The sequence below is a fragment of the Engystomops pustulosus genome, chromosome 10 (genome assembly GCF_040894005.1).
Source record: "Engystomops pustulosus chromosome 10, aEngPut4.maternal, whole genome shotgun sequence".
NCBI classification, from domain to species: Eukaryota; Metazoa; Chordata; class Amphibia; order Anura; family Leptodactylidae; genus Engystomops; species Engystomops pustulosus.
Genome location: NC_092420.1, coordinates 91,122,942 through 91,142,925, shown reverse-complemented (window position 1 = coordinate 91,142,925; position 19,984 = coordinate 91,122,942). Strand labels below are relative to the sequence as shown.

Below are 19,984 nucleotides of genomic sequence, written 5' to 3'. Positions count from 1 at the left end.
GGAAGTGACACATGCAGGATATCGGGCGCACGATCTTAGTGACTCCCCGCACAGCGCATTATACACGGACAATGCACTTACATGCACCAGGAAGAAGTAGGTGAACTCCGGGGACCTGAGCGGGGAAGTGACACATGCAGGATATCGGGCGCACGATCTTAGTGACTCCCCGCACAGCGCATTATACACGGACAATGCACTTACATGCACCAGGAAGAAGAAGGTGAACTCCGGGGACCTGAGCAGGGAAGCGATACATGCAGGATATAGGGCGCAGGATCTTAGTGACTCCCTGCACAGCGCATTATACACAGACAATGCACTTACATGCACCAGGAAGAAGAAGGTGAACTCCGGGGACCTGAGCGGGGAAGCGACACATGCAGGATATCGGGTGCAGGATCTTAGTGATTCCCCGCACAGCGCATTATAAACGGACAATGCACTTACATGCACCAGGAAGAAGAAGGTGAACTCCGGGGACCTGAGCGTGGAAGTGACACATGCAGGATATCGGGCGCACGATCTTAGTGACTCCCCGCACAGCGCATTATACACGGACAATGCACTTACATACACCAGGAGGAAGAGGTGAACTCCGGGGACCTGAGCGGGGAAGCGACACATTCAGGATATCGGACGCACAATCTGAATCGCGGCAGAGTGCATGATCGTCGGACAATTTACTTTCAGTGAACTCCAGCCGACGGGTAAGTAAATGTGCCCTAAAGAGACTGCTAAAAGTGTCCGATATATTGCATCAAACAAAATAGAGGAGACGTGAAGTAAAACACTGTCTAAGTGGATACAAATTAATTGAAAAAAGAAAAAGAAAATTGAGTGTGACATTTTGCTTTTCTGTGCAAATCACCAAAGTCTGTTGATCTAAGTCTGATTTACACCCAGCCCCAATGTAACTACAGGTTTTCCCTCCAGCAGATACCAGTAATAGACGAGACCCTGGATGATTGACAGTTGACAGTCTGCCAGTGATGAAAGGGGGTGGACACGGCCTGATGGGAAACTATGGGTAACCAGTATATGGAGGCTGCGGCTTGTGGCTTTATGCCTTGCCCGGGGGCAGACACATATGAAATGGGAATTCAGTACTTCTTGTTATTATACAGTAGATATTCTCTTTGTAGAAGTCTTCCACCATTCAGCCTTGTCTTAGACTTAGCTGCTGTGACTCACTGCTCCCCCTACCCTTTCCACAGACTCCTATGTACTCTGACATCTTATTGCAGAGATTGAAGGAATAGAGAATGAATGGGCATCATGCAGAAGAGAAATAACTCTTGTATTGTACATCTGAATTCAAATTATGATTTCTTCTGAATTGTGGGACCTAGAAACACGGTTCTGCTGTCATATTAAAAGAAGAATCTCCACTTTAATATTATATTTTTGTGTTTCTAAGTGCCACAGAACCAGACATTTGCAAGGAGGCAGCTGACAGTCTGCAGTACATGCACCCTCCGCAGCAGTAGCTGAAACTGGGGAAGGGAGAATGATTGACATACATATTTTTTAAACATTTATTAATTTTTTCTTCTTTAAAATATTAACAGGAAAAATGTATTCACATTCTAGTCATTTCTAGAGAAATATTTAGTTACGGTAATAAAAATCATTGAAAACATTTTTATGATATGTAAAGTGGTTCCAAAGATATCATCATTAGAGATGAGCGGACCTGAAATTTGTACCAGTTGCCCCCGGTGTCAATTCCCAAGGTTGGCTTATTTTCCCGCCAATCCAGCAATGTCCGGGTCACCCGGGATGCACCAAACCTGAATGGAAACTTTGGGTCCGCTTTTCTCTAATCATCTGTTAACGAGGAACAGAACTGCAAAAATATGACCTGTACAATCAGGAACCAATCACCCTTGCTCAGCAAAGGGTTAAATAGGGGGCTCATTTATTTCCCACAGAAGACCAGTACAGGCGGTCCCCTACTTAAGAACACCCGACTTACATACGACCCATAGTTACAAACGGACCTCTGGAGGTTGGTAATTTACTGTACTTTAGCCTTAGGCTACAATAAACAGCTATAACAGTTATCACAGGTGTCTGTAATGAAGCTTTATTATTAATCCTGGTTCTTATGACAACCCACATGTTTTAAAATCCAATTGTCACAGAGACCAAAAAATATTTTGGGCGGAGTTACAATGATAAAATATACAGTTCCGACTTACATACAAATTCAACTTAAGAAGAAACCTAAAGAACCTATCTTGTACATAACCCGGGGACTGCCTGTATTTATATCCTTTATTATTAGTATTTTAAGTTTTATTTATTATTATGGAGGTGTCCAACTTTGGAGATTTATAGAATAGTGAAATTAGAGATACAGTATATTGCCATGGAGATATGACAAACCCAGCAAATTCAATGTTCGCGTAGTATTGTTGGAAAGGGGTTGTTCAAAGTTTTACAAGAAATAATCTGGGGAAATAATCTTTAAAAGTGGTTTTCCACTAAATTTTGGAGCTCATTTACTTAGGGTCCGCGGAACGCATTTTCGTTGGGTTTCCTGACGATTTCCGTTTTGCACCGCATTTAACAGGGGATTTTGTAGCACGCGATCGGATCTTGGCGCATTGGCGCCGACTTTCACGCGACGCAAATCGGGGGGGTGTGTCATTAGACGATTCGACGGATTCGGACGTGCGGGATTTACCATTGCAAATTGTGTCGCAAGACATGCACTCACATACACCGTGAAGATGGTGAACTCCGGCAGACCTCAGCGGGGAAGCGACACATGCAGGATCTCGGGTGCACGATGTTGGTGAATTGCGCCCGACTTCATCTTTGTCGGACATTCCGGATCGGGGATCGTGACAGGACCGGGTAAGTAAATGTGCCCCTAGGTCTTTATTGTGCTTGTATGACCTTGTGAATTAGTTTCTATTGTTAGGAATTGGTAATCTTTGATCATGTATTTGCTTACTATGTCATTGTATGCGTGATTGTATTTTGGATTATCAATGAATTGATATGTTGGATATTAATAGTGGTTTTCCTGGATCTCGGAATAGAAGCCTGAGTGGACTGTTGAATGTAATTTCGCTAGTTGCGATTGCCCAGGATTTGCTGTTGCGGCCCGGCCTTATTCATCTGAATGGGGCTGATCTAACCATCCACCCTATGATGGAGATGGTGTCAGTGATGCAGAAGAAGCAGACATTGTAGCCCAGGACCCTCCCGAAACTCAAGGAGAGTTGATAATTTTTAAAGCCAGAAAACCCCTTATACTAGGCAGATGATGGTATTAAACTTCATCAAGTCTCTACTGAGTTTCAGCCTGTAGCTGTAAGCAGAAGGTTTCCATCCACTGAGTGATAGAGATCCTGAAGATGTTGCAGGATTTGGATGGAAGGTCTGTGTGAAAGTGGTCGCCCTTCTCTCCGGGCGCCTGCGGAGCGGCTTTAATACCACATCTGAGCGCGGCTTTCTTGTAGACTTTGTGTGCGAGGCCCAGGATTTACTCTCCGTTCAGTTGTTTTGAGTTCAGTACAAATATTAAGCTTGGCGCTCGGCGCAGTCGCTGCTGGAATGTTCATTAACTTGCATCAGGGCCAGAAAGACAATTTTAATGTGATTTATCTGGCTCAGTGTCCCGGCTTCTTCTCGCTCAGAGACTTCCCAGAAGCCAGAGTCACATCCGCCAGGATACATCCTAATGGAAGCGACACAGACGTGTTCACACCTTCACCCACTAGATACTTTATAAAGCAAAGTTTCTATTGTTTTGGTGGAGAAAGTGTCATCAGCGTATCGAAATTTACGACAATGAAGCCTCCAATGTTTTGCATCTGTGGTTGTTCTGCTAGTATTGAAATGCCGTATATATCATCTATTGTCTCGTAGGCAGAATCAAGCCCTTATTGAGCTACTGTGGGACAGGCACCACGACTATTGGCTACTGTGGGGTAGGCACCGTGACTAGTGGCTACAGTGGTGCAGATATTGTGACTAGTGGCTACAGTGGGTTAGGCACCATTACTATTGGCTACTGTGGGGAAGGCACCATTACTATTGGCTACAGTGGGGTAGGCACCGTGGCTAGTGGCTACAGTGGGGCAGGCACTGTGACTAGCGGGTAAAGTGGGCTAGGCACCATTACTATTGGTTACTGTGGGACAGGCACCATAACTATTGGCTTCTATGGGGCAGGCACCGTAACTAGTGGCTACAGTGGGGCAGGCACTGTGACTAGTGACTACAGTGGGCTAGGCACCAATACTATTGGTTACTGTGGGGCAGGCACCATTACTATTGACTTCTATGGGGCAGGCACCATGACTAGTGTCTACAGTGGGGCAGCCACCATGGCTAGTGGCTACATCGGGGCAGGCACCGTGACTATTGGCTACAGTGGAGCAGGCACCATGACTATTGGCTACAGTGGAGCAAGCACCATGACTTGGCTACTGTAGAGCAGGAACCATGACTAGCGGCTACTGTAAGGCAGGCACCATGACTATTGGCTACTGTGGAGCAGGAACCATGACTAGCGGCTACTGTGGGGCCACTGTGACTATGCCAGTGTCTGTTTATTTGACAATATATTCATCTTTGGTGTTGCCTTTAAGTGGCTGACTGTACTGGTAATGCTGTATAAATGTAACTGTGGAATAGATTTATACAGTAATAAAATTACATTTGGCCCTTTTAAGGCAACCACATAGGCCCTCGCTGAAAAGGAGTTTGATGTCCCCATTAGCACCATGCCTGCAGCTAATCAGGGTCCTCAGCAGAGTATACAGAACACCATCCCTGCAGGCCTGGTGATAGAGATTAAACTGGAATATATACAATGTATTCTTCTATTGAGGCATTTCCTGGCTTGGGAGTAATTTCTTACACCCCCACTAAGATGTTTTCCTCCTCCTTCCTATAACATATTGGGGTGCACTATTTGCAGATGCCACATTCTTAGTGTACGATTTGGAGTCAGACCCTCCATGGTCTAATCCTCAGGATGATGACTCTGCTGCTTATATCTAATGCTCCTGCTGGTAAAGGGCGTTCCGGTTTTTCAATGAAATGTGAGTTTCCCATAAACAGGGCAGATGGAATTAAGACTGTTGGTTCAGTTAAGTGTTTGTAATCTTCCTGAGTTTATTCGGGTCTTGATGCATGTAAGATTTATGTGAAGGGCTCAGGATTCGTGAGAGAACAAGCTCAGCTGCCCTGAGGAGCTGACACTCCATGCGGGTGTGGAAAGATGCTGCTGACATTGGGTCTCAGCTGATATTACTGTAAAGCCTTCTTGTTGCTTGTTACTTCTTTTCTCATCATCACATTCCTTTCCTTCCTTCTATCACACAGATAACCTAATCAAAGCGATCCTGTCCGCCACAAAAGAATATCGCTTGACGCCAGCTCTGGACAGGTAAAATACGGCAGCCCTTGTATAAGAAAGAAGTTCCCTAACCCCACAGTCAATGTTACATTACACCTGCTGTTTGGTTATAGAAAAATTCCAGTCTAACATCCATGCACAACGAGGGGACATGAATAATTTATGTAAATATATGAATGGTCCATACAAAAAATATGGTGGTAAGTTGTTTCAAATTGAATCAAATCAAAAAGACGAGGGGGCACTGTCTCCGTCTGGAGAAAACAAGGTTTAATCACCAGAGGCTTTTTTTACTATGAGAACACACAATCTGTGGAATAGCCGAGCTCAGGCGCTGGTCACAGCAGGGACAGCAGAGAGCTTCAAGAAGGGTCTAGATCAGGGGTCTCAAACTCGCGACAATATTTTGCGGCCCCCACCTGGAAAAGCACCGCCCGCCGTGTATTCACGGCGGCGGTCGGGTCACGCTGCATGGAGAGGGCTCACGGGCTGAGCCCTCTCCATAGCCGGTAAGTCTTTGCTGCATATTGCAGCAAAGGCTTACCGGTAACACCCGCGATCAGTGCTAGCACCGATCGCGGGTGTTTGCACAGCGATAGCTGCCGGCAAAGCTGCCGGCAGCCTCAAAAAGATAGCGGCGCATGGGTGCCGCCATCTTACCTGGGATCGCCGCTCCCCGTGACGTCATCGGGGGGCGGCGATCCGTCTCCATGGTAGCCTCGGGTCTTCCGAAGACCCGAGGCTATTTCGTTTTAACCCCTTCATTACAATGTGCTGATAGCACATTGTAATGAATGAGGAGGAAAATCCCCATATATTGCCATACTGTAGTATGGCAGTATATGATAGGATCGATCAGACAACCTAGGGTTAAAGTACCCTAGGGAGTCTGAAAAATAGTATAAATAAAAAAAAAAAAAAGTTAAAAAAAAAAAAAATTATAATAAAAAAACATAAAATTTCAAATCACCCCCCTTTCCCTAGAACTGACATAAATATAAATAAACAGTAAAAATCATAAACACATCAGGTATCGACGTGTCCGAAAATGCCCGATCTATCAAAATATGATAATGGTTTTTCAATGCTTTTAACCCCGTAACGGAAAATAGCGCCCAAAGTCGAAAATGCCACTTTTTTGCCATTTTGAAAAATATAAAAAATCTATAAAAAGTGATCAAAAGGTCGTACAGTCCTAAAAATGATATCATTGAAAATATTATCAAATTTCGCAAAAAATGACAGCACCCACAGCTCCGTACACTAAAGTATGAAAAAGTTATTAGCGCCAGAAGTTGGCAAAATCAAAAAAATAATTTTAGTACAGGAGGTTTTAATTTTTGTAAAAAACATTATAAACCTATAACAAATTTGGTATCTCCTTAATCGTACCGACCCAAAGAATAAAGTAGACAAGTCATTTGGAGCGCTCAGTGAAAGATGCAATATCCAAGCCCACAAGAAAATGGCGCAAATGCGTTTTTTCACCATTTTCATTGCATTTGGAATTTTTTTCCCGCTTCCGAGTACATGGCATGGAATATTTAATACCATCACTATGAAGTGCAATTTGTTACGCAGAAAACAATCCATCACACAGCTCTTTACGTGTAAAAATAAAAAAGTTATAGTTTTTTGAAGGTGAGGAGTGAAAAATGGACATGAAAAAACAGGAAAGGGCCCGTAACCGGTTAATCCGCTTCCTTCCGGTACTTGAAAAAGATGAAGTCGCCGCTCTGAACGCACTTGGTGCAGGTCAGAGCGGCGACTTCATCTTCATCGATGGGAGGGACACGGGGAGGCAAGTACCGGGTGGGGGGGGGGGGGAATGGAGTGTCCCTGACTGGGCTCAGTGCGGTAGGAGCTTGGGACCCCTCGGTGCACAGGACGCGTTCATAGAGAAAACACGTCTCCCCGCTTGGGGCTTTCCTTGCGCTGGGAGACGCCGTGACATTTGAATCTGAATAATGATATTTTGTAAGTGCATTTTGTGTGGAAAACTTGATGCGGCCCAGCCTTACCCAGAATCTACCTCCAGCGGCCCCCAGGTAAATTGAGTTTGAGACCCCTGGTCTAGATGCCTTTTTACACATAAATAACATTGATGGTTATTTTATATAGAATTGTATCCCATAAATCCCTTCCTCATCCAATCCCTTCCCTTCCTTGGTTGAACTTGATGGACAAGTGTCTTTTTTCAACCGTATAAACTGTGAACAAATAAAATGTATTTCTTTAATATACTTTATTTATTTTACATAATTTATTATTAGATCAGTATCAGGTGACAATGCTGGTCCATGCAGTACGTGTAATGTGCAGTATAATGGAGGGAGTCTGGTATAACGATTAGATGAGTCAGATGGATGGAGGAAACTCAGGCACATTCCTCCAACACATGGAAGGTATTATTGGGAATGCTCCCCACACTTACCACGTGCCGCCACTGCTAACCATGATTCAGCTATAATTCACTGTGATTTCAAGTGGTGTGTAATATACAGGCAGTCGTGCCATATTGTACATTCACTGACCACATATTCATCATGTCTCCACACTGTTACACACGTATTCCAGGTATCCAGAGATCGGTATCCAATCAAAGATGAAGGGACACAGTAGTCCTCATTATTCTTCTCTATCCTGTCCGTGCTTCCTGACATAATAGCCATCCTGACCTAGTCCCGTCACACATCATACAGTGTGCTAAAGGGTCCTCTTTCCCCTTGTAAAGCCCTCTAAGGGTTTATTCACACTGCTCACTGGTCCACAGTCCCTGCTTAAAAGCTACAGTCACTTAAGCAGAGGAAGCAACTTCTGCACAGAGCACAGCAGTGTGAGAACACTCCTCCCCCCCTAGATGTAACCAGTAGAGATCTAGAAAATGGAATTCTGTTGCAAAAAGTTGCAAGACCCCTTAAACTTGTTTGCAGATGCTCTATAGATCTATGTAACCAAATCTCATTCATTTTTCCGCATTTTCCTTAGACTGAGCTGTCGGCGATGCATCATCGTGGGGAATGGAGGGGTTCTCGCCAACAAATCTCTGGGACCTAAAATTGACGAGTACGAGGTTGTGGTCCGGTAAGTTCTCCCCAATAGTTGTGAACGTTCACATACTAACCCGGAACTGCTCAGGATTAATGGCTCTTTCTCGATTTCAGGTTGAATTCGGCACCAGTAAAAGGGTTTGAGAAGGACGTGGGGAGTAAAACAACACTAAGAATTACATATCCAGAAGGAGCCATCCAGAAACTTGAACAGTATGAGAAAGATTCCCTTTTCGTCTTGGCTGGATTTAAATGGCAGGATTTCAAATGGCTGAAATACATTGTTTACAAGGAAAAAGTGGTACGTCCCTAATAGGAGGCTGCTGTGATTGTTAGGCACTAGTCCAGGATTGAAGCATTAACTTTCTTTAGCATGAATTTACATAGAAGTGTTCACCTTGGGGGGACAAAACAAATCAATAGGGACAAAACTCAACTAGGAGAAGGAGGCTCAATCCAGAGAATATCATAACCAGACAAATAAGTGGCCATGATTTGCCAACTGGCGAGCCCCAGGGTTTATATATTTTTAAAAATGACCTGCTGATTGTCTAGTTTTATTTGTTGCATTAATATGAAAGATCCCATGGATGCTTCCAGCATTTCAGATGGTTATTATTTTGAGTATTTGCCCATAAAACTCTACTAACCTCCTTTAGTGCTCTAGGTGTCCCGTGCTGCGGTCCGTCAGAGCCATGCATATATTTGTTTACAGGGGCACAGCACCTCTGCTCCCACAGCTTCCGGGCGCCTGGCACATCCACCCAACTCCTGTCCCAGTTATAGCATAAAATAGGCTGATACAGCGCTGGCACAGGGGACAGGTGGGCATGCTAGGCGTCCAGAAGCAGTCGGAGAAGAGGCCGCAGCGCCAGAGGAGGCGAGTAAAGCTTTTTTTAAAAAAATTTTAAATAGTTGGACAACCCCTTTAATGTAGGATATCATGGATGCCAGCAGGGCTGTGGACACCTCTCGGCACTGCTATATTGAGGGTAGGTCGCTGTCTTGTTGGTTCCATGTCTGGCACAGTGGTGGCCCTTTCCATGTTTGTCTGAACTACAAAAATGTTACAAAGTCTAATTATTCCATAGTTCATCTTTACTCTTTGTTACCCAAACTGTAAGTCCAGGGAGTTGATACTTCATTGATTCTTTTTAGCATTTCTGTTTAAAAGTTAAACAAAAAATTTCTTTAACTGGAGACTTTGTAATAATTTTATTGCTTTTTACTAAACAAATGGAAACTTTTTACAAAACGAACGTCTCAGCGTTGCCACCTCACCCTTGTCATTCACATCACACTAGGAAAAGTCACTGAGGCATCTGGAGAGTCTCAGACAAAGTTTTTTTCCCCCCGCAATTCTTGGCTGGGTTTGCAGACTGTCTACGTATCTAAATACAAATGGGCAATTTATTAAGCTTTTCTCTTGTTTTTTATCCTCATAAATTGAACAGAGGCTGAGGTTAGTGACCCCTGTTCCTTCTTCAGGATAGCTAGACATGGGAATTGGTGGAATTTTAGGGAAAAGCCATTGAGCCCCGATGGCTGAGATAAGGATGGTGTGTGATGCCGTCACAGTAGCCTCCTGGATGATGTATAATGATCTGCTCTGCCTTCAGGGAAATGACAGCGTTCATTTGAATTCATCAACATTTTGATCTGTGAAAATACTGGGCTACATGAGAAAGCACGTACACAGTATCGGAGCGGGGGAATCATTTCAGCGAAAGCACAGACAAGTTCTCTGAATTAAAAAAAAACATGAATAAAGTAAATAAGGGATAAAGATAGAAAATGGTTATACAGCGCGGGGTCTGGTGTGTCCAGGCTTGGACTTGCAGCCACCAGAATGCAGATGTTGGTTGGAATAAGAAACAGCTGCCTGGTCTCAGAGAAGTCAGGGTGCAGCACCCACCTCCCACGCTCTCACAGATTCCAAACAGAAATCATTTCTTGTAAATAAATGTGGAGCTTCCAACAAGGAGCACGCCGAGGACTTCACATGGCTCCGAGCCTTAGGTCTGGATATTACACTCCCAGCCATCAGCCCCCCTAGTCCTTGCCGTTAGAACCCCAACGTTTTCAAGTTCTCCAATTTCGATACCAAGTGCAACCATTGTACAAGCAGTTATCTTAGTAGGAAGTAAAGAGTCTGCAGCACTTTGTTGAGTGGTCTGATCACTTTATTGCCCAAAATTCAGACAACCTGTTCAATTTTTGAAAAGATCTTATCAAACAACTCATTTTTGCTCTTCCTTTTGTGACCCCCCTCCCCCTCGATTACACTTTCGGCACACACCACAATCTCCTAGCGGCTATCTCCGCTTTTTGTTTCGTCACATTATCCTACATCTGGCTTAAGCGGCATTTATTTTACTGTCTGAAGAAGGTCTAGGTTTAGACCGAAACGTTGCACACGCTTTTGGATTGCTACTTAGAATTCTCATTATGTACCTTATATACTCGAGTATAAGCCTAGTTTTTCAGCACAAAATTTGTGTTCAAAAACCCTAACTCGGCTTATACTCAAGTCAACTAAAAACATAAAGACAAAACTCACCTTTCTGACGTCACCCATAGGTCCTCTTCTGTCTGAGACAGAAGAGGACCTATGGGGGACGTCGGAAAGATGAGTACAGTGTTATTTTTTTTCCTACTACAGGGGCTGGGCAGGCTGTATGCTACAGGGGCTGGGCAGGCTGTATGCTACAGGGGTTGGGCAGGCTGTATGCTACAGGGGCTGGCAGACTATATACTGGGAGGCTGTAACCAATGCATTTCCCACCCTCGGCTTATACTCGAGTCAATAGGTTTTCCCAGTTTTTTGTGTTGAAATTAGGGGTCTCGGCTTATACTCGGGTCGGCTTATACTCGAGTATATACGGTACATCTTTTTTGCATGAGATAACATCAGAGAAACTGGACACTGCTTATCTTTATGACAGGAGGGGACAGTGAAGTCATCAATCCGCACTGCGGTTGTAATATCGATATGATTGGCTGCTCGTCCGCCTTTCACTTGTCGTCCGTGGGGAATTGCACATTGTTGCTGCTTCTTTCTTTGCTTGATGTACAGAAACCAATCATCCTGATCACTTCATCTTGTCACTTTGCAGAGTCTTCGGGGTCATGTGAGGTTCCTCCTCATTCCTCGCATACATCAGAATTTCCTGTTACGTTTTCTGTGCCGGCCGCCAGTGCCGCCAGTGCGGGTTGTATTTGCTCTGTCAGTGCGTCGTTACTTCATCCTCCCCCATTTTCTACCATGATTGCTCATGCTCTGACTTTTCTGCTTAGTTTAATTGATAAGGATCAGTGCTCGTGTAATGAATAGTTAATGGTAGCAGACCGGCCACACAAATCGCAATCGTATTATAAATCCCGGTTCTCACAGTCATAATTACGCTACCCTGGGTGTGTGAGCACATTGTGGCAGAGAATCTAGGACGTGCTAGAGACTGGAAAAAGGGAATCTTACCCAGGGAAAACAAAAGCTTTGCAGAGAAAGCCAAAAATGTTTCAACATCGCTGCCACATGAGAAAGTGACAACTTACACTGCGGCCATGATTCCCAGCAATTACTATACGTGACATAATCACAGCAACATTTTGCTGAATGGTCTATAAGCTCACGTGTCAGCAATGAGACTTTTTACAGATATGCAGCTCCCCTATCCTCCATACAGAGCCTTTAAGGTGGCTATATACCTCCATAGAAGCCGCTGAAGGGCAATAGCTGTTCCTCCTCACCATCCAATACACATTAGATTTGCGTCCTCGGTGTGACTACACATTTCTATACAGTTATCCAACCATCAACGATATTTGAAGCCTTCTGCTGTCTCTGCTGTGCTCTGCTCCTGAGCTCAGCTATTCCAGATTCACAGTTCATCTTCTTACCTCTGATGATTAAACGTTTCTTTTCTTCAGGCATATTGCAAATGTAGCTGAATTAATGCTTTATAATGTGTTCATGTTACAATCCTGCCCCAAGAGTCCACACCTCTTTAAATTATTTGGAAGCGTCTTGAGATCAAAAAATTGTATTATCGAATATACAAAATCAAGGGAGCTGGATTCTTCTCTAATACAAGAAATCTTATTTAAACACTCTTTAGGAATGTCCAGAAGAAATCTGATTTGGATTTAAAGTACAAACTCCCCATTTTAAAATCTGCATTTAAAGGCAAATTTGCAAAAACCTGTTTATTTTTGCATATTTTTTTTTGGTCACAAATGTATAATACGTCCCTCTACGTGATACTATCCTCATCTTGGAAGGCATTTTGCACCTCATGTAAACCCTAGATTACAGCAGTGATGCGGCCCCATATAGAGAAGTCCCTCAGCCTTAGACTGGGCACATTACTGCATCAAACACCTTCTGTTATTTCCAGAGACGAGCACAAATGTTGTGATGCTGAATATGTGACCTCTTCATGCCATTCAGCCTTCATGTCCCCGCTGCCTTGAAGAGAAACTGTGAGCAAAGGTCTCAAAGGGAAAGTGTCACATCTGAAGCAACTGCGGCTGTAAATCTACCACCTCGGCTTGTTTTGTGCTTTTTGGGACAAATATGAAACAGCTGCCAGCGTCCAACTATTTCTATTTAAAGGATGAAAATGATACAACAGTAAAAGCACCACAAGATGTCTGAGGTTCATGCGTCCAGAGCCTTTGGCTTTCCTCCGTTACCCGCAGTTACTTAGTACAAGGATAACAATGGCAGTAAGTGCAGATGTGACTGACCCCTGTGGGCCGAACCTTTTATTATGTGGGAGCCCACATGGCCGGATGGGCTGTATTCTGAGGATATTTACAATGCACTAGACACGTTCACACCTTATTCCTCCGGCACAGACTTGCCACGATTTCATCTATCTGCATTGAAATGCATCAGATTTTTATACCTAACCAGGGACGGATCGGATTTCTGGATTTCTAAAACTACAATACTTGTGCAAGTACCATGTGACCATATGATCCAGTAGTGTAATAGACATCCGCTATAACATTTCACATGACATACACTTTCACTTTCTCTGTATTCATCCAATACATCTAAAGCTGTAAAATGTCTAAGGCTACATTCACACGTCCCTTGGGGGACGTATATACAGCTGCCGTATGTACCTCCCCCTAGGCCGGCAATGGGTGTTGTACGGCACTGGATCAGGGAAAAGGTAGGACATGTCCTATCTTTCCCTGTATTACGGAGCCGTGCACCATGTATCTCTATGGTGAGAGCTAGGGGCAAGCAGCGCTCACCCCCTCCTCCTCTCCTGTGTGCCGACTTGTGCCCGCCGTGTTACGGTATGACGGGCACATGTGTGCGTGAATGTAGCCTTTATCTATTACTTTGTATCTCCTTGTCTCTATAACTTTAGTGCCTCTTCTATCTCTATATACAGAGTGCTTCAGATGGGTTCTGGAAGTCAGTTGCCACTCGGGTGCCAAGAGAGCCAAATGAGATCCGTATCCTCAATCCCTACTTCATCCAAGAAGCTGCATTCAGTTTTATCGGGCTGCCATTCAACAATGGACTGATGGGGAGAGGGGTAAGTGCCTATACCTTCTACAACTGTGTCATGGGTTTGGAATCTTTAAAGTCGCTATGTTAGTTTAGATTAGGTAAGTGAGCCCTGGTACTAATACTCCAAAATGTCATAGCCTACTTGAGGACTGCCTCCAATAGGGCGACATTCCCTACACTCAATAATGTGAAGGAAAGGGAAGAGAAATAAACCATTGTCACATAGGAGAGACAAAACCAGGAGAGTACGTCTAGGCAAAATCACTAACCAGAGAATAATCAAATGTCCAGGCCAAAGTCACATGATAGGAGCGCGGTACCAAAATTACAGATGGTCCGAAAACAGAGTGTATGGTATACAGCGCCCAGATCTGGCAATATTCACACAGGGAGGTTTTTACAAATAACTGGAGATTCTTGCCAGTCTATGGGAAGCTTTATACCACATCAATGAGATACTGAGTAGACAGCACTCAGGGTTTTAACCCTTGTCTACCTCTTTATCCAAAACCGCCAGCAGTTTTGTGATAGTAAAATTCTTTACTGTCAGTACGTACAAGGCAGCTGTGGCCCAGCCCAGCTACGAGTTGGGGTCTCTATGGCCCTAGCCATTATATCTTAGTTAGGCCAAGTGCATTAAATAATTTTGGTATATGTGTCTGTGTTAGCTGAGATACTTGGTTTATATCCCGATTGCCTACATACAATTAGAAAGAGATCATTCTTGTGTAACGCGTGGGAAGCTGCACTAGTCTTTCCTCTATGAGGTCACTCTCCTCTGATTTGCATTTTCCCCCCCAAGGCTAAAAACAGGAAGGAAGACAAACTGAGGAATGATAACGATGTCTAAGTGATTCTTGATTGATTTTGGGCAATACCATAGATTCTATCTAGACCTCAGGGTGGTAATGTAGTAAGGTTATCACAAGGGGATTGTACCTAGAGGGCCGGCATTTCCTGTGTTTTCACAGTGTGCCCCAATATTTTGGTGCCTGTATAATATTGGAAGGGGTAGGGGGATCTGTTATCAAGGAATCTATACTCAGGATAACAAAATAACACATTCTCTAATTCACTGTTATTAACAAAAATGCAGCATTTCACAGATATAAGTCCAACCTGTCTCTACCAGTCCTGCTGTACACAATTTCAGTTGACCCTAGACACAACCAACTTCTGACTTGGGGTCGGGACGCTATCTTGGATGAGATTGTGCAGCTGAGATTTCTGTCTCTCTTTGCTCTGAGCCTGTAGCCACGCCCCCTGCACGGAGCTCAGAGACTCTCACTGATCACTTCTTGCCAGCAGAGAGAGAGGCTGCAAACTACGAGTTGATAAGTGACCAGGGGAGTGGGAGGCAGGCACATGTCAGTGAGATGTAGCAGAGCTCACAGTGTAGCAGTGCAATGGTCTATCAGCCTCTGTGTAATCATCTCATGCATCTCTGATCTGACTCATCTCTTTCTATGTGTCAGCCAGATGAAAGTGAATATAAACCTGTACCCTGATAATGTAACCACATTGTCACCCCACAGAACTAGATGGATTATAATGTGTCTGCTTAGAGAGTCTCCACCCGCACCCTAGAATCTTAGACTGAGCAGCCGAGGGAGTGATAGGAGCTAAAACAGCAAGTAAAATTGTAAAGTAAAGGGTTAAAATTATCTTTAGTGTGTTAACAACACTAGGGGATAGAAATGTAAGAATATTCTTTTGTGGGAAACCCCTTTGAGCAGGAATTAAGGAATTTTAATTTGCCGTTTATCAGGGCTTCTATGCCAGAAAACTGGTGTATCCCTTTTATGCCAATTCCACACCAAGGGGGCATTAAGGACATGGGACGTTCCTGTCCTGAACACTACCAAGACTAAGTGGAAATGCACCTTGATGGTCTGCATGGTTTATGCTCAAGGTGCAGCAACCCGCAGGATACATGGGGAGGCCTAAGCTATATGATAAATCTCCACCTTCGAAAATGTGTTGTACATAGGCAGCCTGATAAATGTGGCATGTAAGGTGTTGATGTCTGGATTTGAGACTTTTTGGGGAAAAGTCACGAAAAAGTCACATTGTTTCCTATGCCAGGAGCCTGGAGTGAATCACAGTGTGATGGGCCACATCTGTGAAGGGTTTTTCATGCTTCCATGCCGGGGAGTTTACCAGTCGCTCTGTCCTTTGGTGCAGATTATTAAATATGCTACATGTCCAGAGGTGCAGATTTTCAGGCAGATTTTAGGTTTTGCCATGCACATGTAAAACATACAGACTTTCTCTATGCACTTTACACCCCTTGTGGACATATCCTCCCTCTCATTGGTCAGAGCACATTACCGTATGACAAACCATTGTAGCTAAAATATGTGTTTTCTGCAATGATAATGTGATAAAGAGGATGTAGTCCGTAGTGTCCGGGCTGGATGATTCCTGGAGATTGCGCTCTCCCGCAGCGGTGATGCCATCTCATGTCCCTGGGAAGTGTTCAATGAGATTATGGATCTGCTGCCTGAGATGAGTAAATGAGATGGAGAGTTTGTTATGTGTCTTAAGCTTCCATGCAGTGATTATCAGCGGCTCGCTGCTGGGACATATGGACGATTAATCTCTTGCGGCTGATTTAGTGTTTCCATCTGCTCCGGCCGGGCCCCAGTGGACACGGAGGAATTAGGCATAACCTCTCTTTCTTCTGCAAGTCAAGGTATTAAAAGGGAAATATCAGATGACAATGGTATATCATTCTGCCTAAGATCATTTGCAATCCATTATTGCTATGTGGGTCCTTTGAGCTTTTATCCTTGGCTGCAGGACTTCATTACTGACCCGGCTGCGATGTGATAGGAGGACTACTTAGCTTAGGGACTATGAGCCACCCATGGCCAGGAATGCTGTAAGACCCTTCACATAGTGGCAAGGCTTGGTGTACACAAGGCCAAGGCTGTTGTATATGTGGTAAGTATTGGCTGCCAGACACATGACTTCTATATACAGCAGGCACCGTAGGAACCTCCAGCAATGATGGGAGTTCTGGTCACACATGTGCATAGATTTGCTGGCTCGCTCGTCAGGAGCCATATCCGTGGCTGTATTAGGGAACGGCTTGACTAGCAATCCCTGGTGTAATGCTCTTTGTAGAGAATCAATAACCCTGCTGTGTAGTAGATCACTTACAAGGCTTGTATTGATGATCCGATCTATACAAAATACAATATCATCTACGACCTGGTAGAAAATACCAATGGAAAGTACAAAACATGTAAAACTTCTCTCCCTCTCTCGGCAGAGTTATCTTAGTAGTTATATCACACAATGAACACTTGAAAATATCGAAATCCAACAGGAAAATTGTGTTTTTATTTTCAGTTTCTCTTCAGAACAAATAAATAAAGATCTAATCGATAAATCTTCACGTATCCTAGAAATGTGCCGATAAAAACTGCAAGTTGTCTCAAAAAAACCAAGCCTCATTGTACAGCTACAGTAACAGAGAAAAGACATAGAAAAGATGTAGCAGGGCAGTCATTGAGTGCTTCACGTACTGAATATCCTCCTTATCTTACTAAATCTCTTTACACACAGAACATCCCGACGCTGGGAAGCGTGGCAATCACCATGGCGTTACATAACTGTGACGAGGTGGCAGTGGCAGGGTTTGGGTATGATATGAACCTCCCCAATGCTCCTCTTCACTACTATGAGACTATCAAGATGGCAGCCATAAAGGAGGTAAGAGTGACATTACATGGGGCAGAGGTGGAAGGTGTCAGTATTACTGTGTTATCTATAGCTGCACTTATCTCTATATTAAAGGGAACCCGCCACCACATTTTTCACAAATACAGCCAATGGAAGGTTCATCTAGAGCCCTAGTAACGATCTGACACCCTTATTTTAGCTAAAAAAAAATTTCCCTTAGATCCCCATAAAATCAGAGTTATAATCTTGCCTGGTATTTAAGTCTCTTTGGAGGGAGTCGATGGGGCGTGGCCAAATGTCATATGACCAGGGTGACATCATCACAGGTTCTTCATCTACTTAACATTAGCAAACTGTACCCCATGCACATATCTGACCACATATAACAATCACAGCAGCCTCCATGGACTTCTACTCCTCTCCATGCAGGCTGCTGTCATTTCATGTGAAACAATATGCTGTGATTTCATGAGATACATGCTTGGTGTACAGTTTTCACCTGCGATGATGTCGCCCTGTTCACATGACACTACAGCTGCATACAGAGATGGGTTAAAAATGTCTGATTTCGTCATGATGATGCTTTGTGATGTTTTACATTTTCCTCTTGTTTTCTTTTTTTCCCCAAATTTCTAGTCTTGGACTCATAATATCCAGAAAGAAAAGGAATTTTTAAGGAAGTTGGTGAAAGCGCGTGTAATAAATGACCTCACTAGTGGCATCTGAGCTTCTCGTGGACCACAGCCATTAGCAGAGGACAGACAGGCGGCCATGACACCGCATGTTCTATGGGACAGAGACACAACCTGCTGCCCTGGGAAGAGGAGGCAATGGCGGCCTCCGGATACTATCTACTATCAGAAGTGTTTTTTTTAGTAGTCATGACTTTATCACAGGATGAAGGACGCTAAGTATAAAGAGAATCCCTTGTGCCAAACGTACCTCCGGTTCAGGTGCGGATGGTGGAGCATATACCCTCTGAATGTATAAAGTATTATTTTTAGACGATGTGTGAGCATGGGACTGTACTGCACAGGTGGCAGAGATACATATGCAGACAATGCACATATACTGACATATCTCTGGTGGAAGAATCGTGACCGTCCAGAGTTGGGGCATTGTTGGTGCTGCTATTACGTAGATGGGCCAATACTCAGTCTATCTATATGTCTGTCTTTGAGTGTGTTATTATATGGGGGTTGGGTGGGTATAACTTGTATAATTTTAGCTCATGGATCAGTGTTAGACTTTTGCCATTGATCAGTGTTTGATTTCCTTGCACACAGAGCAGGGGTCGCCTGTGAGCTTGGCTCGGTTTTTGGCCCAATAGGGCAGGAAGCATGATCCGAGCCCAGGCCCCGTACTAACAAATATGTAAATGTGACTCACAAACACATCAGCAATACATTTCATATCATGAGAAGATTGGATGACTCCAGCACTAGACATCCCTTAGCTTTGTCCTGATGAAGAGGAGGGACCATTTCACTAGAGATGGAGAGGAGCCCTGCAACAGGATTATCATTAAACTCTATTATGGGCCGGAAATCCTGAGTCTGACGGGTTATTTGTATCAGTGTGTTCATTATTATACATAATCTGTTTTACTGACACCCGTATATGACACTACTTATCCTGTACTGATCCTGAGTTACATCCTGTATTATACTCCAGAGCTGCCCTCACTATTCTGCTGCTGGTGCAGTCACTGTGTACATACATGACATTACTTATCCTGTACTGATCCTGAGTTACATCCAGTATTATCCTCCAGAGCTGCACTCACTATTCTGCTGCTGGTGCAGTCACTGTGTACATACATGACGTTACTTATCCTGTACTGATCCTGAGTTACATCCTGTATTATACTCCAGAGCTGCACTCACTATTCTGCTGGTGCAGTCACTGTGTACATACATGACATTACTTATCCTGTACTGATGCTGAGTTACATCCTGTATTATAACCAAAGAGCTGCCCTCACTATTCTGCTGCTGGTGCAGTCACTGTGTACATACATGACATTACTTATCCTGTACTGATCCTGAGTTACATCCTGTATTATACTCCAGAGCTGCACTCACTATTCTGCTGCTGGTGCAGTCACTGTGTACATACATGACATTACTTATCCTGTACTGATCCTGAGTTACATCCTGTATTATACCCCAGAGCTGCACTCACTATTCTGCTGCTGGTGCAGTCACTGTGTACATACATGACGTTACTTATCCTGTACTGATCCTGAGTTACATCCTGTATTATACCCCAGAGCTGCACTCACTATTCTGCTGGTGCAGTCACTGTGTACATACATGACATTACTTA

At 44.0% G+C, this 19,984-nt stretch overlaps 1 protein-coding gene across 5 annotated transcripts in view; it reads left to right on the top strand.

Annotated features, from left to right (window-relative positions):
- Positions 1-19,204, top strand: part of ST3GAL3 (ST3 beta-galactoside alpha-2,3-sialyltransferase 3) — a 161,862-nt gene extending 142,658 nt beyond the window's left edge. For all 5 annotated transcript variants that reach the window (XM_072127461.1, XM_072127460.1, XM_072127462.1 and 2 more), the window contains 6 exons: positions 5,350-5,413; positions 8,372-8,467; positions 8,548-8,734; positions 13,845-13,991; positions 17,540-17,686; positions 18,293-19,204. In XM_072127461.1, coding sequence (XP_071983562.1) covers positions 5,350-5,413; positions 8,372-8,467; positions 8,548-8,734; positions 13,845-13,991; positions 17,540-17,686; positions 18,293-18,382 — 731 coding nt within the window. In that variant the 3' untranslated portion in view covers positions 18,383-19,204. The remainder of the gene's footprint in view (positions 1-5,349; positions 5,414-8,371; positions 8,468-8,547; positions 8,735-13,844; positions 13,992-17,539; positions 17,687-18,292) is intronic.
- The last annotated feature ends 780 nt before the right edge of the window (positions 19,205-19,984 follow it).